The sequence below is a fragment of the Lissotriton helveticus genome, chromosome 1_1, assembly GCF_964261635.1.
Source record: "Lissotriton helveticus chromosome 1_1, aLisHel1.1, whole genome shotgun sequence".
NCBI lineage: Eukaryota > Metazoa > Chordata > Amphibia > Caudata > Salamandridae > Lissotriton > Lissotriton helveticus.
Window position 1 is genome coordinate 1,724,460,611 of NC_136057.1, and position 15,228 is coordinate 1,724,475,838.

The 15,228-nt window shown below is 44.7% G+C and overlaps 1 protein-coding gene across 1 annotated transcript; it reads right to left on the reverse strand.

Annotated features, from left to right (window-relative positions):
* Nucleotides 1–281: 281 nt before the first annotated feature.
* LOC144833285 (keratin, type II cytoskeletal cochleal-like) lies at nt 282–12,023 on the reverse strand. Its single transcript, XM_078689155.1, has 9 exons — nt 11,321–12,023; nt 10,404–10,621; nt 9,444–9,504; nt 7,328–7,423; nt 5,528–5,692; nt 3,274–3,399; nt 2,244–2,464; nt 1,410–1,444; nt 282–1,308 (listed from the first exon to the last, which is right to left on the reverse strand). Exons 1-9 carry the CDS (start codon nt 11,918–11,920, stop codon nt 959–961), a joined length of 1,872 nt encoding a protein of 623 aa, XP_078545281.1. The 5' UTR covers nt 11,921–12,023; the 3' UTR covers nt 282–958.
* Nucleotides 12,024–15,228: the final 3,205 nt, after the last annotated feature.

Genomic DNA, 15,228 nt, shown 5'->3' on the forward strand with positions numbered 1-15,228 from the left:
TGCATGCAGGGAAACATATTTGCCATGGTGGGAATGGTTTATTTTAAGATAGGAATATTTGTTTGGCCTGCAGGGCTAGGACTGCATCTCACGGTTCATTCATCAAGAATTGATTTTATTTCTTTGCTTTAAAATATTATTTGCGAATTCCATGAAATTATTTTGTTTACTTTAATGACAGCTTGGCCTCAGAAGATGATTTATGGGAACCCTTTTAACCCGTTTTCTGATATGTTCAAAGTACAACACAACTCGTTAGACAACAACTTGATAACACATAATTTTGTGACATGTATAGTTTAATAGATGTATGCCAGGTAGAGAAAACGACCCAAGAGGAAATCCAAACACAGACAGGGGTTTAGAGTCGGTAACAGGTATAACAATACAAGAAGGTCGAGTTGACGGTGTTATACAGTCCAAGCAATGGCAGACAGTGCATAGAGTAGGTGCAGGTGGTGGTGTACAGTACAAATATGGCTTTGGCATACACTACACAACAGGTTAAACGGCCTGTTCAATAGAACTGACATTGACACACCCTGGGTGACAAGATATGACGCTGAGGGCGTGAAGATTACCATCCTAGCATCGAGTGACATCTACAGCAACCTGAGAAGGAGATTCTGCAAAGGAGACCAAAACCTGGCAGCATAAACCATATTTCTGTAAATTATAGTTTTGCTTCAGGAGTCGAGTTCGTGTTTTCTTCTCCAGGGCAGGGTCTGTTAGGTGGACTTTAAAGTTCTGAATTGTACCGTTCAATCTGGTAGGCATGGCGCCAGGTTCTAAACATTGTATCACCTTGCAGCTGAAGCCGGTTTAAAATGGGAATTTAGAGGCGTGTGTTCTGAGTTTTCGGGAGGGAGAGAGGGAGAGAGAGGGTTGTATGTGGTGAGGCCATAAGACAGTGAGAACATTTCAATCAGTTGGTGAGCAGCCATTCCGCATTTTACATTTAATGTCTACTTTGCCTTGAAGTACTGTGTGTGGTTGTTTGGACAATTGCCACTCCAGAGCTGCCTCCGCCTCCTCCACCTGCTCCACCAATACTTCCCCCACTTCCAGAGCCATATCCACTGCCACCGCCGAACGCAGCACTGCTGCCTCCCATACCATATCCTCCACCGCCTCCCGCACCAAACCCGCTGCCACCGCTGAACCCACCACTGCTGCCTCCCATACCATATCCTCCACCGCCTCCCGCACCAAACCCGCTGCCACCACCAAATCCACCGCCTCCTGCGGCAAATCCTCCACCTCCTCCTCCTCCTCCAGAGCTGTAACTTCCACCGCTGCTGACCACAGCTGCAAGAAAAAGCACATCAGAATTACATTTGAGCATTTCTGCAAACCTCCAACAGAATGTACAAAATGAAGCACTGCTCCAGAACAGTTGAGATACTTACAGATGCTCACTGCATTCTGAATTTCTCCAGACATCCTGAAGGAGAAAGAAAAGAACATTGGTGAGAAGAGGAGTTTGAGCACACAGACCTTCGAGGAACATGTTTTTTGATTGTGTGTTTTTGTTATGTAGTGTCCAGAGCCCACAGCTTGGAGCACAGTGAGGTGATTATTGATCGGATGAAGTGTCATTCAATTGTTGCTTTTGTTACAGGGACTGTCATACGCTTTGAGATATGGCGCAATAGGCTAAACCAACATCATAGGGTGCACCTACATCTGACAAAGGCCAGTAGATATTTCTTTGAGTTTCAATGTGAACGGTGCAGTATGAGAGTTACATCATAGGTACATTTCAATGAAAATGACTTTTTCTGTTCATTCAGAGTAATTTCTGCGAATCCCTTAAACACTGTTGTTTCATACTTTGTTCCAATTTATTAACTGATATTTCATATCGTTGGCCCAGATATTGTTCCCACTCTGCCATGTCAGCCACTCACTGGTATTTCTTTTGTAGTTCTCAGAAGTTTGCTTGAATTATACCAGTGGGAGGGATCCTCTGACCCTTATTCAGGGAGGATTAGTGACTTATGCACATGTATGTTCATGCATTCTTCTTGGCGGTTCCTTGCTGTTAATCGTGTGCCTGCTTGAAAAACTCTGGGCGCTGACTATTGATCACATGCGAAAAGAACTAGCATAAAGCCGATCTGATGCACATGTGTGGCTTTCGTATGTTACCTGACTTTAAACATGATTTCCGTAAGCAGAGCACTAGAAACATCTCAAAATACAATGAATTGATCACTTCCACACTGTTACAGTTCACTCACCTGTTTTCTTCGCCCTCCAGCAGGGTCCTATAGGTTGCAATTTCAATGTCCAGGGCTAGCTTAACGCTCATCAGCTCCTGGTAATCCTTCAGCTGGCGCGCCATCTCCTCCTTGGCCTTCTGGAGCGCTTTCTCCAGCTCTGCCAACTTTGCCCTGGCATCTTTCAGGGCAAGCTCACCGCGGGCTTCAGCCTCAGCGATACTTTTCTGTAGATTGGCACACTGTAAGAAAGAAGAACATATTAGTTAGCTTACTTTGACTTTTAATGTTATTAAGTTGCTACCTCCTTCACCACTTATATCTGGTTAGTGTCATTCCTGGATACCTAGGTTTCATTATACGGTGCAGTTGTTGTCTTCTCTTGAAAATCCTTCCTCTGTGAGGCATTCAGTGTATGATCAGCCAGGGCTGTGCACATCTGATATCCTCGTCTTCCCTCCACTGGATGAACTTCACTGAATAATAGCTCTAAAACTCTTACCCACGGAGAAATAACACTACTGCTGTTCTCTCTTGATCCAACATAATGGTAACTAGAAGGGCTCACTCTTGATAATTCATCCTTAATACATGCTTCTTTACCCACCACTCAGGGGTCTTTGCTTATGAATATTCAATACTCATTTTATATTCTTAATGGACTTCTTTCTGGTTGTTTATGGAGCTCAATCGTTTGACTGCCTCATCCTTTGTTGCCATTCTACAGGTGTTAATGAAACAGTCAAACTTGACCAGATACAATGATTGTGTTATCATAAATGATATTGACTTTAGATATCAGAAGTGTTGCAGCCACTTGACAACCTCAATGAGACTATCCCAATGTATTTTTAAACGTACATTCAAGTAAGCCCTCTTGCACATTTGAGGCCGGGGAACACCATTCCCTTCTTGAGATATGCCCCAATGGTTGTACAAGAAAAATCCGCTTGAGCATGCAGCACAATCTGAGAAGGGTGACATCTTCTCCATGAATGGTCTGTGGACCACTAAAAAATGGTACATGTGATAATAGCTACGCAAGACGTACCTGTTTTTTCACACTCTCAATCTCTGACTTCAGCCTCTGGATTGCCCGGTTTAGCTCAGAAATCTCTTGTTTGCTGCTCTTCAGATGGTCCCCGTGCTGACCAGCGGTTGCCTGAAGCTGTTGAAACTGAAGGACACAGAAATGGAAAAAGAGGACTGATGTAAAAGCGGTTATTTTGTTTTTTTCAAATCACATTTTGCCTCTTAATGTTCTCTGATGTGGTTTCTTCAGCTCACAACCTATTCTGATTTCTGAAGCCTTCTTGTGGGTATGGAATAAGATGCAGCTCCTGAATACCCATGATCCTCTTCAAGCTCCGGCAGTATGGGCCTCAGAGACCTACATCTGGGTCATCACTGTGACATTTGCTTCTGTCTTTGAGGCTGGAAGCCTCCTATTTGCTGTCTGACTGGCCCTGGAAACTCAAATGCAAAGGGAGAGTCCGCTGAGTGTGACTGCTGTACTGAGTTGGAAGCTGGGCACTTCTATCAAAAACATGTCATGAATAATGTAGGCATATTTATCAAAACGTAGTAACAAATCATTGAAAGATACAAGGCACTGATGATGTGTAAGTCATGGCATTGACCTGGGATTAAGAAGTAAAGAACGGCATTGAAGAATGGGAACAAGTGGAATGGGCAAAGAATTGGTGTCTAAGGGGCAAATGTAGGTAGCCGTTTGCGATTCGCAAACGCCGAAATTCGGCGAATTTCGGCGTTTGCGAATCGCAAACGGTGTTTTGATATGTAGGTGTCACTTAGCAAAATAATAAATCGCAAAATTTGTGATTCCTTATTTTGCTTATAGCATTTAAGGAATCGCAGTTTTGCGATTCCATAAATGCTATGTAGAGGTGCTTTAAAAATTGCGAGTTTTGCATAAGGAATCGCAAAATACCACCTACTTCAAGTAGATGGTATTTTGCGATTTCCTTCAAAAATGGATTTTTTTTTAAAATTCAAAGTGCCATGTGGCACACAGACATGCCCTTAGGGCATTTATGTGCGCCACATGTACTTACAGGCACATTCCAGGGGTGCAACAGGTGTCCTTTGGACACCCTGGCACCCTTGGAACTGCGATTCTCAAATTGCGATTTTCACACAGAAAATCGCAATTTGAGAATGAATCCTCATTTATTCCTATGGGCCTTTTGGCCCATAGGAATGAATGGGACACTCATTCCTTAATTGCGATTCGCAATTTGCTCATCGCAAATAAGGAATGTTAAAGATTCACAAAAAAATTGCGAATTTTTACCTATATTCCATTTTGCTATTCTCAAATAGCGATTCCTTAAAATTTGCTATTTGGGAATCGCAAAATGAAAATTACCTTCATATGCCCCTTTATGAAAGTCACAAGTCAGAGTGCGGTATCGGTACCGAGGGCTTGGAATAGAACTCACGTTAAATGACAGAAGACAAGACTTTTAAGTGGCAGCACTGGAGGTAAAAAGATGATGAGCGTTTGAAAGGCTTGCCTCGCCTTTGAAAGGTGAAAGATGATATAACAGTTTTAAAACGTAAGGGAATTGAGAATTGGGTGGCTAAGTAATGGAACAACAATCTGTGGAAGACATGGTCGCATACGTTTGTCACAATTAAGGGCATTGCCCTGGAAAAGACAGTATAGTCAACCTTTGGGACTGCTCGGATATATGAAAGCATAGAATGAATACACAAAAGTATATTGCCTTTAAAGAAATGCACTGAAAGGGATTTCAAGGCTCAGCATTTAATAATACATATTGATTTGCATAAGCAGAGTTTTGGGAGTTTTGGCCTTCAGGACCGCCAGACACATAACAACTGCACACAGAAATGGAAGGCGCATTAGTATCGCCTATGGTTGGGGCTGGACCATTTGATATTGTTATCGTAAATGTATGAAATGCTGAGCAATCAGGAGAACAATGTTGTTCGCACTAGAGGTAGGGCACTGAATCCTGCGAAAAAGCATGTTAAGTTCATGGATATATTTTCTTTTTATGGTCTATTGTAAATAAACCATTGCACAGTTGAGTGTTTTACAACTGTTTACCCTGATATACCGTATTCCAGTATTTAAGACATATAAAACTTGGAAGATAGTCCTTTACCAAGTTATGTCACACCATGTCATGTTATGTTGTCTATATTGCAAATTGTGGAATCTAAATATTGTTCTTATGTGCCAGGCAGAAGGTGATATTTTTCCCTAGATTCATTGATGCCCCCTACCCCCTGGTTCCAGGTCACGTGCCACATACCTTGTTTGCGTAGGCAGCCTCTGCTTCAGCTTGGCTCCTCCGGGCGATTTCTTCATACTGAGCTTTGGCACCAGAGATGAGACTTTCCAGATCCAGGGCTCGGTTATTGTCCATAGACAGTATGACCGACGTGTCCGACATCTGTCCTTGGAGCTCTGCAAGTTCCTGCAAGTCAAGTGGCACAGCACTGAGCAGATGTTATGCTACACCTTGATTCACCCCCTGCTGCTGTCCTTGCGACTGCTCATCCTGCACTCTCTGTTTTTCTTCTATCTAAGGCACAGACACTGCACCTTTTATGTTACTATGTCCCTTCTAGGCATTGAAGAGGTTCGTTGCACACAACCTTCATATTGTACAGTCATAAAAGCCTCTTCCTTTTCGGGATTTAGCAGCGGTCAGGCACAATGATGCACACACACATGGACTTGATGCACCACAGACTTTTAGGACTACAAAGAGGCAAAGGGGAGAGATGAAAAAGTGCCACAGTATGTTTGCACATAAGTACACAAGGATTCAACAAAGGGCCATGCAACTGAGCCGAACGGTATATGAACATATCTTTTTTTCTGACCACTGATGGCTGGATGTCCATTTGCCCTCTTTGATTACAAACAATTGGTTCTATAGGAGATGGATGTCCTGCTACTATCTTTGATGGATGAATCTAAGTCTTGTAGGTGCTCCATGTTCCCTTGCCCTCTTTCATTAGGGATTATCAGTGCTGCAAGAGCTAGAAGTTTCTCTGTGCTTATTGACAATGTGTGATTCAGTCCTTAACAGGTGAATGTACCTTGTCTTGGTGATAAGGGAGTCTCAGTGCTGTAGGAGCTGGACAGGCCTCGGCTCTCTTTGATGTTGGGTACTCAGTTTTTTTTTTTGAAATCTATTGTTCTGCTCTATCTTAAATTAGAGGCTCATTCTTACAGAAGGATGTGTATCTGCCTTCCTGAATAGGGAGTGGCCAGTTCTGTAGGAGTGAGATGCTCCTCTACCCTCTTGGATTAGAGGCTCTCAGTTCTTTAGTGCCTGACGTTACTTTACTCGAATTGATTAGGAAGCACTAATCTTTGTGGGAGATAAATTCTCCTCTGCTCCATTTCCCTGGGTGCTTAGCACTAATGGGGTGGCATATCCCTGTGTTCTAGCTTTATTTGGTCTTAGTTGTTTAGGGGCTGGCATTTACTCCTCTCTCTCTCATTAAGTAAATGAATGTTTCTTTACCGTCTTGGATTAGGGAGGCTCACATTTTAAAGCAGTTGGATATTTCACTGGCCCCATTGATTGGGTAGACATTCATATAGGACTTGAATGTTTCTCTGCCTCTTTGACTAGTGGATGTTCAGTTCCAGAGGAGCAGCCTGGTATCTTAAGAAATGTGCTAGAAAATGTAAGACTGTATGTTTTGCAATTAATCCTTAAAAGAAGCCATTTAGGACTATTTCCTCCGAAGAAGAGGGTGCTGATCAGAGGCGCAAATAAAGCAAAATTTCTGGGGGTGGGGCTAGTAAAAAGTTTGTGGTGGGGGTGCTAATTCTTCCAGCAATAGGCAGAGTGGAGATTGCGGGATCTCGAAGAAGGGGTGAAAAACAACAAAGCCTTGTTAACAAGTAAATGGTCTTTTAAAGACCTGTGAAGTACTCAGGTGTGTGCCCAGGAAGCTGCCTCAGCCTGGCCTGACACACACGACAGGGGGGGGGGAGGGGAGGGGGAAGGGGCTGAAGCCCTTTGAGCCTTTGGGCATTGCGCGTCTGGTGTTGATAGTGAATTTCAGGGAGAAAGGGACTGCATACTCACCATTTCGTATAGATTCCGGAGGAATTGGATCTCATCAGTCAGAGAATCCACTTTAGCCTCCAGTTCCACCTTCTTCATGTAGGCAGCGTCAACATCCTGAGAAACAAATCACAAGACGTTAACATTGCATCAGATGGTGGATCCCTTAGATTGCATCTTTGTGGCCTTTACAGGCTGCCAAAAAACTTCTTCAGCAACATCGAGAGGCTTTCCCTTTATGCACTTCGAGGATTTTAGCTCAAAGCTCTCTGCTCAGGCGACGTAGTATATGGTCATCACCCTCAGGTGCTGCCTCATGCAACGATACTGACCGTGTGGTCCCCATATTTCTCTATCACCAGGACTCATTATTTATCCTCTCCCTTCCTCATTCTGTGAATTTGCACTTCTGTTTTTGGTTCCGGAGCCCCAGCTGTTGTGGAACCTCCATGGCTTTGAGCGCTGCCTATCCCTTCTACGGTACCTGTTCTCCTCTCTACTGTCCTTCATCCTGGACACTGCCCAGATCCTGCCCTCAAAGGAGGATAGGAGCACGCAGTGCTCGCTCACGGATACTGTACAAGAAGAACAAACATCCTGATCAGTAGTGCAGACCCCGTGCTTCTGGGACCCCTGCACATGACATCACAACACAACCTCATGACATGTGCATAGCAGCCCCTGTGCCTCTGGTACCCTTGCACCTGACATCACAACACAACCTCATGACATGTGCTTAGCAGCCCTTGTGCCTCTGGTACCCCTGCACATGGCATCACAACACAACCTCATGACATGTGCATAGCAGTCCCTGTGCCTCTGGTATACCTGCACAGGACATCACATCACAACCTCAGGGCATGTACATAGCAGTCCCTGTGCCTCTGGTATACCTGCACATGAAATCACAACACAACCCCAGGACATGTACATAGCATCCCCTGTGCCTCTGGGACCCCTGCACATGAAATCACAACACAACCCCAGGACATGTACATAGCATCCCCTGTGCATCTGGGACCTCTTCCCATGAAATCACAACACAACCTCAGAACATGTCCATAGCAGCCCCTTTGTCTCTGGTACCCCTGCAAATCACATTGCAACACAACCAGCACAGGGCATATACATATCAGCACCTGTGCCACTGGGACCCCTGCACATGACACCACAACACAACCTCAGGACATGTACATAGCAGCCCCTGTGCCTATGGGACCCCTCCCTGCACCTGACATCACAACACAACCTCAGGACATGTGCATAGTAGCCCCTTTGCCTCTGGGACCTCTGCACCTGACATCACAACACAACCTCAGGCCATGTACATAGTATCCCATGTGCCTCTGGGACCCCTGCACATGACATCACAACACAACCTCAGGACTGTGTGCATAGCTGCCCCTGTGCCTCTGGGACCCCTGCACCTGACATCACAACACAACCTCAGGACATGTATATAGTAGAAGCCCTGGTGTAGGACTACGCTATGCTTGCGTACTTTGCGCAACTACGCGCTACGCGAATGGCACGTAGCACAGTGAAAAAACGCGTAGCGGGCGTTTTTTGCTTGTTCGTGGTCCTCAACGTCAAGTTGGCGACTGCGAACGAGCAAAATAATATCCCGGCAAGACTTTTCCCACGTTCGCGATCAGCAACATCAAGTTGCCGATCGCGAGCGTGGAAAATAACCCTCCCAGCGAGATTCTCAACGTGGGGAGGTCAGGTTTCTCATTGTGAGTGGTCGCGTATACTCGCGACCGCTCGCGATGAGAAACTACCAGTCCAGGTTGAGAAAGCTGCCGCTCAAGGATAAATCTACTCGAGCGGCAGAAAAAGACTGCTTGCACTGTGCAAGATGATGTTTGCACTGATTCCACACTGCGGACAAGCATCCGGCACTGTGCAATCAACAGCATTTTGCACAGTGTACTATGCAGTGCAGGTAGCTTCTCGTATCTTGTGTAGTGCGAAGTGCACTTCGCGTAGCTACGCCTTGCACTTCTACGCGAATTACCCCCAGGGTTAGATAGCAGCCCCTGTGCCTCTGGGACCCCTCCCTGTACGTGACATCACAACACAATCTCAGGACATGTACATAGCAGCCCCTGTTGCTATTGTTTCTCAGACCACTGACCTTCTTCAGCACCACAAACTCGTTCTCTGCCGCTGTGCGCTTGTTGATCTCATCTTCGTATCTGTTGGAGTAAGAAACGGATTAAGGATGGATACGTCATGGCAGATTCGCAGCAGAGTTATTAATTGTAGGTCTCAGCCAAAACGCAGGGGGCCTCATTTATGAGGCCTTGCGTCAGTTTTGCGCTTCCGATGCGTCACTTTTTGTGACGCATCGGCCGCGTAAAACATGCCTCCTGATGCGCACTATTTACAAAGTGACGCATCTAAGCAGATGCGTCACTTTGTAAACCCCTGCGCTACATTATACCTGTGTGAGGTATAATGTATGTAGAGGGGGCGTTCACCCGCAAAAAGCCTCGTAATAGTGACGTAGTGAAATCTATGAGATTTCACTGCGTCACTTTTAGGACGCTGTTGCGTCAAAATCTTGCGCCTGCCTCACAGCAGGCGTAAGACTGACGCAAGCCCTTTCACATGGGGCTTTCCCCATGTGAAAGGAAGCATTGCTGGAGTTGCGTCACTTTTGTGACACACTCCAGCAATGCGTCACTTTTGCGCCTACAGATACGTCAGAAATACTGACGTATCTGTAACTCCTTGCGACATGATGATTACAAAGCAACTACACCCTGACTGCATTAGATACAACATATTACTTGTTTGCTGAATGTTAAATATAAGTTCACAACACATCTGCACACCTGATTCTTAACGAGAACCGGGTCGCACTGTACAAGCCATTCCCTGCTTGCTGTCTTTCCAGTGCACAGCGACCAGAAGCCCTTGTGTGTGCTTTTCTGCTGCAAGCCTGAACTTGGCGCTTGATGGTGATTTCAGCTAGAGGCACATCCGGAATTCCCAGGAGAGATCCCTATACCGCTCTCTCCCTAGGTCTCCACCCTCGGCCTATCGCGCAGGCGCGCAGCCCCCCTCCTCCTCCAGACAACCCCTCACATACTTCTTCTTGTAGTCCTCCACATGGTCCTGCATGCCCCGCAGCTCGTTATCCAGGCGGGATTTGTCACTGACCATCTTTTCCAGCTGCCTCCTCAGGGTATTAATGTACGCCTCGAAGAGGGGCTCAATGGTGTTCCTTTTGGTCCCAGTTTGGCCATGTTCCTGCAAAAATTTCCACTTGGTCTCGAGCACCTGGTTCTGTTGCTCCAGGAATCGGACCTAAAAGTCATAAGAGAAACGCCAGCTAAGTCTCTGTAGTAGATGCTTCCCTTGGCCCTAATGTGCTCTCATTTAATCTTTTTCGCTACCTGTTTTAACTCATATTGGGAGCACTTTGGCATGTGGGGAGTTTTTCCTATACAAACCACACTCGTTTGCAAGTCAATGTGTGACCTTTACATCGAGCGACTTATGTCAGTCATGAAGCCTTTTAACTCTTCGAATGACATCATCGAAACAGCAGCCTACACAGACAGGGCAGGACCTATGAGCTTGTGAGTGGCAACAGGTCAGAAAATATTGTGACTGAACAGTTTATTGAAACCCTCATTGCATACAGACTCACACCTTAGGCTGTTTATGAGGACCTTACATCCCAGAATCGACTCACAAGAACTTGTTCAGTAAGCAACTACCAAGCACATCTTCTGAAAATGAAGAATTTATAAATCGAGGGAGAACTTTCAATATCAAAAGTCTTTTAACAGTTTCAACGTTTTGTATCACTGATAGTAATGTTAGTCCTGGTGACTGCAAATGCATTAGTATTTGTAATGCTATATGTAAAAATAAAGAAAACAATACATCTGTACAGCCTCTACCATCTAGAAAGAGCCTATTTCATTATTGTACATGATAGTGAATCACAAATTAAAAGATGTCTCTATAAAAAGGAAGAAAAATAGGTTCTTGGCTTACCTTGTCAATGAATGAAGCAAATTTGTTATTGAGTGACTTGATTTGCTCCCTTTCCTCGCTTCGCACCTTGGAGATGTTGGGGTCAATGTCTACATTGATTGGTGTCAGGAGGCTCTGGTTAATGGTCACTTGTTGGATTCCACCAGGAGGGCAAACTGGGAAAGCAGGAGCAGCACCTCCAAAACCTCCTCCACTGCCGAAACCACCTCCACTTCCAGCACCAAAACCTCCACCGCTGCCGAAACCACCTCCACCTCCAGCACCAAATCCACCACCGCCACCGCCACCTCCACTGCCATAGCTCCCAGCTCCTCCAGCGAAACCACCCCCACCCCGAACACTGCCTGTGCTGATGGAAATTCTTTTAGTGCCCCCTAGGTTATAGAGGCTTCGGCTGCCAAAACCACTTGCACCACCAGCTCCACCGCCACCACCAACACTAGTACGCCCATAACCACCACCACTGCCTCCGCTTTGGGATACAGAAGAAGAGCTAAAGCTGACTCTTCCTCCTCCGCCTCCTCCTCCTCCAACGGAGGCAGCACTGAAACTCTTGCCTCTTCCTCCAGACTGAGAGACTGAATATTGGGAGTAACTCATGGTGACTTCCTGAAAGAGTAGCAGAAGCAAGGAATGATCAGAAAAGTCACAGTGCACGAGAGAGCCGAAAGGAAAGGAGACAGTGTCCCTTTGATTTTAAGAGATGCTGTCGCCTTTTATCTGTTTTGGCAGGTAGGCTGGGCCACAGGGAGCTAAACAAGCCAATTTACTCATCAACAGGGGCTTGGCACATTTGGCATGCCTGGCAGCAACCATACCTTCACAACCTGTTTAATGGAGTGCTAAATGAACTACGCCTATCGCAGAGTTCGAGATTTAATAAAAGGGATTTGCTTGCAGGCTTCGGCATTGTGAAATACTCTGATCTACTATTCCTGCAGGGAGCGGGGTTCAGTTAAAGTATGCAAGAAAATGTAGATCTCTGGGCGACTGTTTTACTTATCGTTTTTATCAGCTGCGTCTGATGCAAGATGCATCTACACCCGAAGGGACAGTTTTATCAAGTTTTTTTCCCCAGCAACATAAGTAGTTAAATCTCTCTGCATCAGAAAACCACAGTCCACATCGGTTTCGCCAGCGGGTACTAAGTAGCTGCCAAAGATGCCCTTGATTGATGTTTCAGAGAAATCTCCTTGAACAAGCATCACTTTTCAACTCAAAAGAAAGATTGGCAAAGGACCGTGACTTTCTCATAGTCTGGTGTAGGAACTGTTCTTCTACAGGCTAGGGGTCTTATTTATGAAAAGTGACGCATCGCTGCGTGAAAACAGCGATGCGTCACTTTTCACTGCGCTCTCCCTGCGACATGATTGATGCGTCATATTTATAATATGACGCATCATGTCGCAAGGAGTTACAGATACGTCAGTATTTCTGACGTATCTGTAAGCAAAAAAGTCCCGCATTGCTGGGGTGTGTCACAAAGTGACGCAACTCCAGCAATGCGTCCTTTCACATGGGGAAAGCCCCATGTGAAAGGGCTTGCGTCAGTCTTACGCCTGCTGTGAGGCAGGCGCAAGATTTTGACGCACCAGCGTCCTAAAAGTGACGCAGTGAAATCTCATAGATTTCACTGCGTCACTATTACGAGGCTTTTTGCGTATGAACGCCCCCTTTGCATACATTATACCTGACGCAGGTGTTTACAAAGTGACGCATCTGCTTAGATGCGTCACTTTGTAAATAGTGCGCAACACGACGCATGTTTTACGCCGCCGATGCGTCACAAAAAGTGATGCATCGGAAGCGCAAAACTCACGCACTGCCTCATAAATGAGGCCCTAGGTTCTTAAACTGGGGATTGTATTGTTCGTAATTTGATGAGGATGGGTTGTCGCTGTACCCGATCAGGTTGTTTGATCACCGGTATCACTATTTGTGTTCCTGTGCAACAAACTACCTTGTGACCTGGATGACTTGTAGCAGAGGAATATGACTCCTGGCAAATTTGCAAAAAGTCACTTTATCAACTATTACTATTGAGGATGCGGTCATGAACTAAGGTGCACTGCTAATATATGGAGAATTTGAGTAATAGAGTATAAGTTGAATGCTTTTGTGGCTATGTTTTTTTTTTTACTACCTAATAGCGTTTTTGATTCTGAAATATGACTCCTGGTGTGTTCTTAATTTCCCTGCATCTCTAGAAACTGCGTCTTGGAATCTTAACGTTCTGTTTGGTATTTATACAGTGCCGTGGGTGGGCAACAACTGGTTATTTGGTACTCTGGATGCGATTATACTATGCATGCAAGGATCATTTCATTTATAACTTTATTTTCGATCACTAAGATCATAAAAGTACATACTTCAAAAATAAATAGTACATATTTATAAATGTCCAACAATCGAATAGATTACAATGGAATATTGTAAATACAGTTTTATAAAAACACAGTTATGAAAATATGAAGGATCATAGATTCATACAATGTGGGTCAGTAATATACAAAATATTAGGCCTCTTGGCAATTTCTTATACATTGCTTATTGTGTGTAAACAACAAATCACAGCTTTTGTTTACGATAAAGTGACCAGTGTCGTGCCAATATCACTAACTTTAGGGACCATATCCGAGCAAAACTTAAGGCTTCCGGAAATGTTAGGATTATTAAAAACAAATTCAAACTTTATTGTTCATTCCAGAACATGATAAAAAGTTAAAAACATATGCAACACAATCATACATATTACAATATTATTTAGCTAATTCCTACCTTTGCGGCTAAGCAGGGGCATCTCTATCCTCTTGCCTCTCTGAATTAACTTTTGTGTTGAATCACATGGGCACAAAGCACATACTCAACTTCCCACCAACATTTGACCCTTGATCTCCAGACACTTAGGGGCAGATTTACAAGCCCAATGCACCACTTTTGCGTCATTTTTCCCTTTTTAAAAGTGACGCAAAAGTGGCACAAGGGCCTTGTAAATCTGCCCCTTAGTACGCCTTAACCATAGTGGCATTAAGTATTTTGCCAAACCAAACACAAATACTCTGTTTGTGCAAAGATCATAGGTTTTGACTTTGAGGCCCGACTCTCTTGATCCCTGATACACAACATGAATTTCAAGCATCTACCCTGTGTTTGTCTTAGTAGAAACAGGAACATTTGGGTACTGTCTGGAAGTATGCCTGAGTGGAACAGGTTCATTCCTGTCATGGACTCATTGGCTTAAACCAGATCCTAATAAGAAGACAGTCTCGTATTCCTCTTACCACCGTTGGATGCACAAACATTGCTATGTGAATAAGGCAGGTGCCCGCTGTTGCACACACCCTTGTACATCAAGTTATTATGTTCTAACTTTAAGACTCCCTTGTTACAGGAAGCAATTTACACTTTCTCTGAATTTCCAGTGCAATCAGAAGTGCTGTGTCCAATGTCATTAAGATTCAGACGCATACCTGAAATTCAAGTTTCCCAAGCTAACCTGCTGACATATTGTGTATGACTAAAATTGCTGTTTAGCAGTTTCACCCAGACTCCACTCCAGAAGCAGGGATAAACACTTACGTGGGATATATTTGGGATGATTGCTACAGTGGCGGACTGTAATTACAGCAAGGGGAGGGGGGTTGGCCACACACGCACACTCACTCACACCCATGCATTTACACATGTGCAGACTTACACCCTACATCCACAAGCACATAAACACGCACACATGTACATACACACTCATTCACCGCACAAACTTACAAATACACATACATTCATACAACTATACATGCCTGCATCAAACATTTTGAAAATACAACTTAGCGGGCCAGAGCAGTGATCTCGGGGGTTGGGAAGAAAGCCTGGGTGGCTCCTGTTGGGATTTTTGCCTCCTCTCATTAGCT

What these genes read in the sequence shown, in the direction of transcription:
- LOC144833285 (XM_078689155.1), bottom strand. Translation starts at nt 11,920, where the DNA reads ATGAGTTACTCCCAATATTCAGTCTCTCAGTCTGGAGGAAGAGGCAAG. An exon ending in TTGCTTCATTCATTGACAAG is followed by an intron (nt 10,622 to 11,320) that starts GTAAGCCAAGAA and finishes TATGACTTTTAG; the next exon opens with GTCCGATTCCTGGAGCAACA. An exon ending in TTGAGAGTGTGAAAAAACAG is followed by an intron (nt 2,465 to 3,273) that starts GTACGTCTTGCG and finishes TCTTTCTTACAG; the next exon opens with TGTGCCAATCTACAGAAAAG.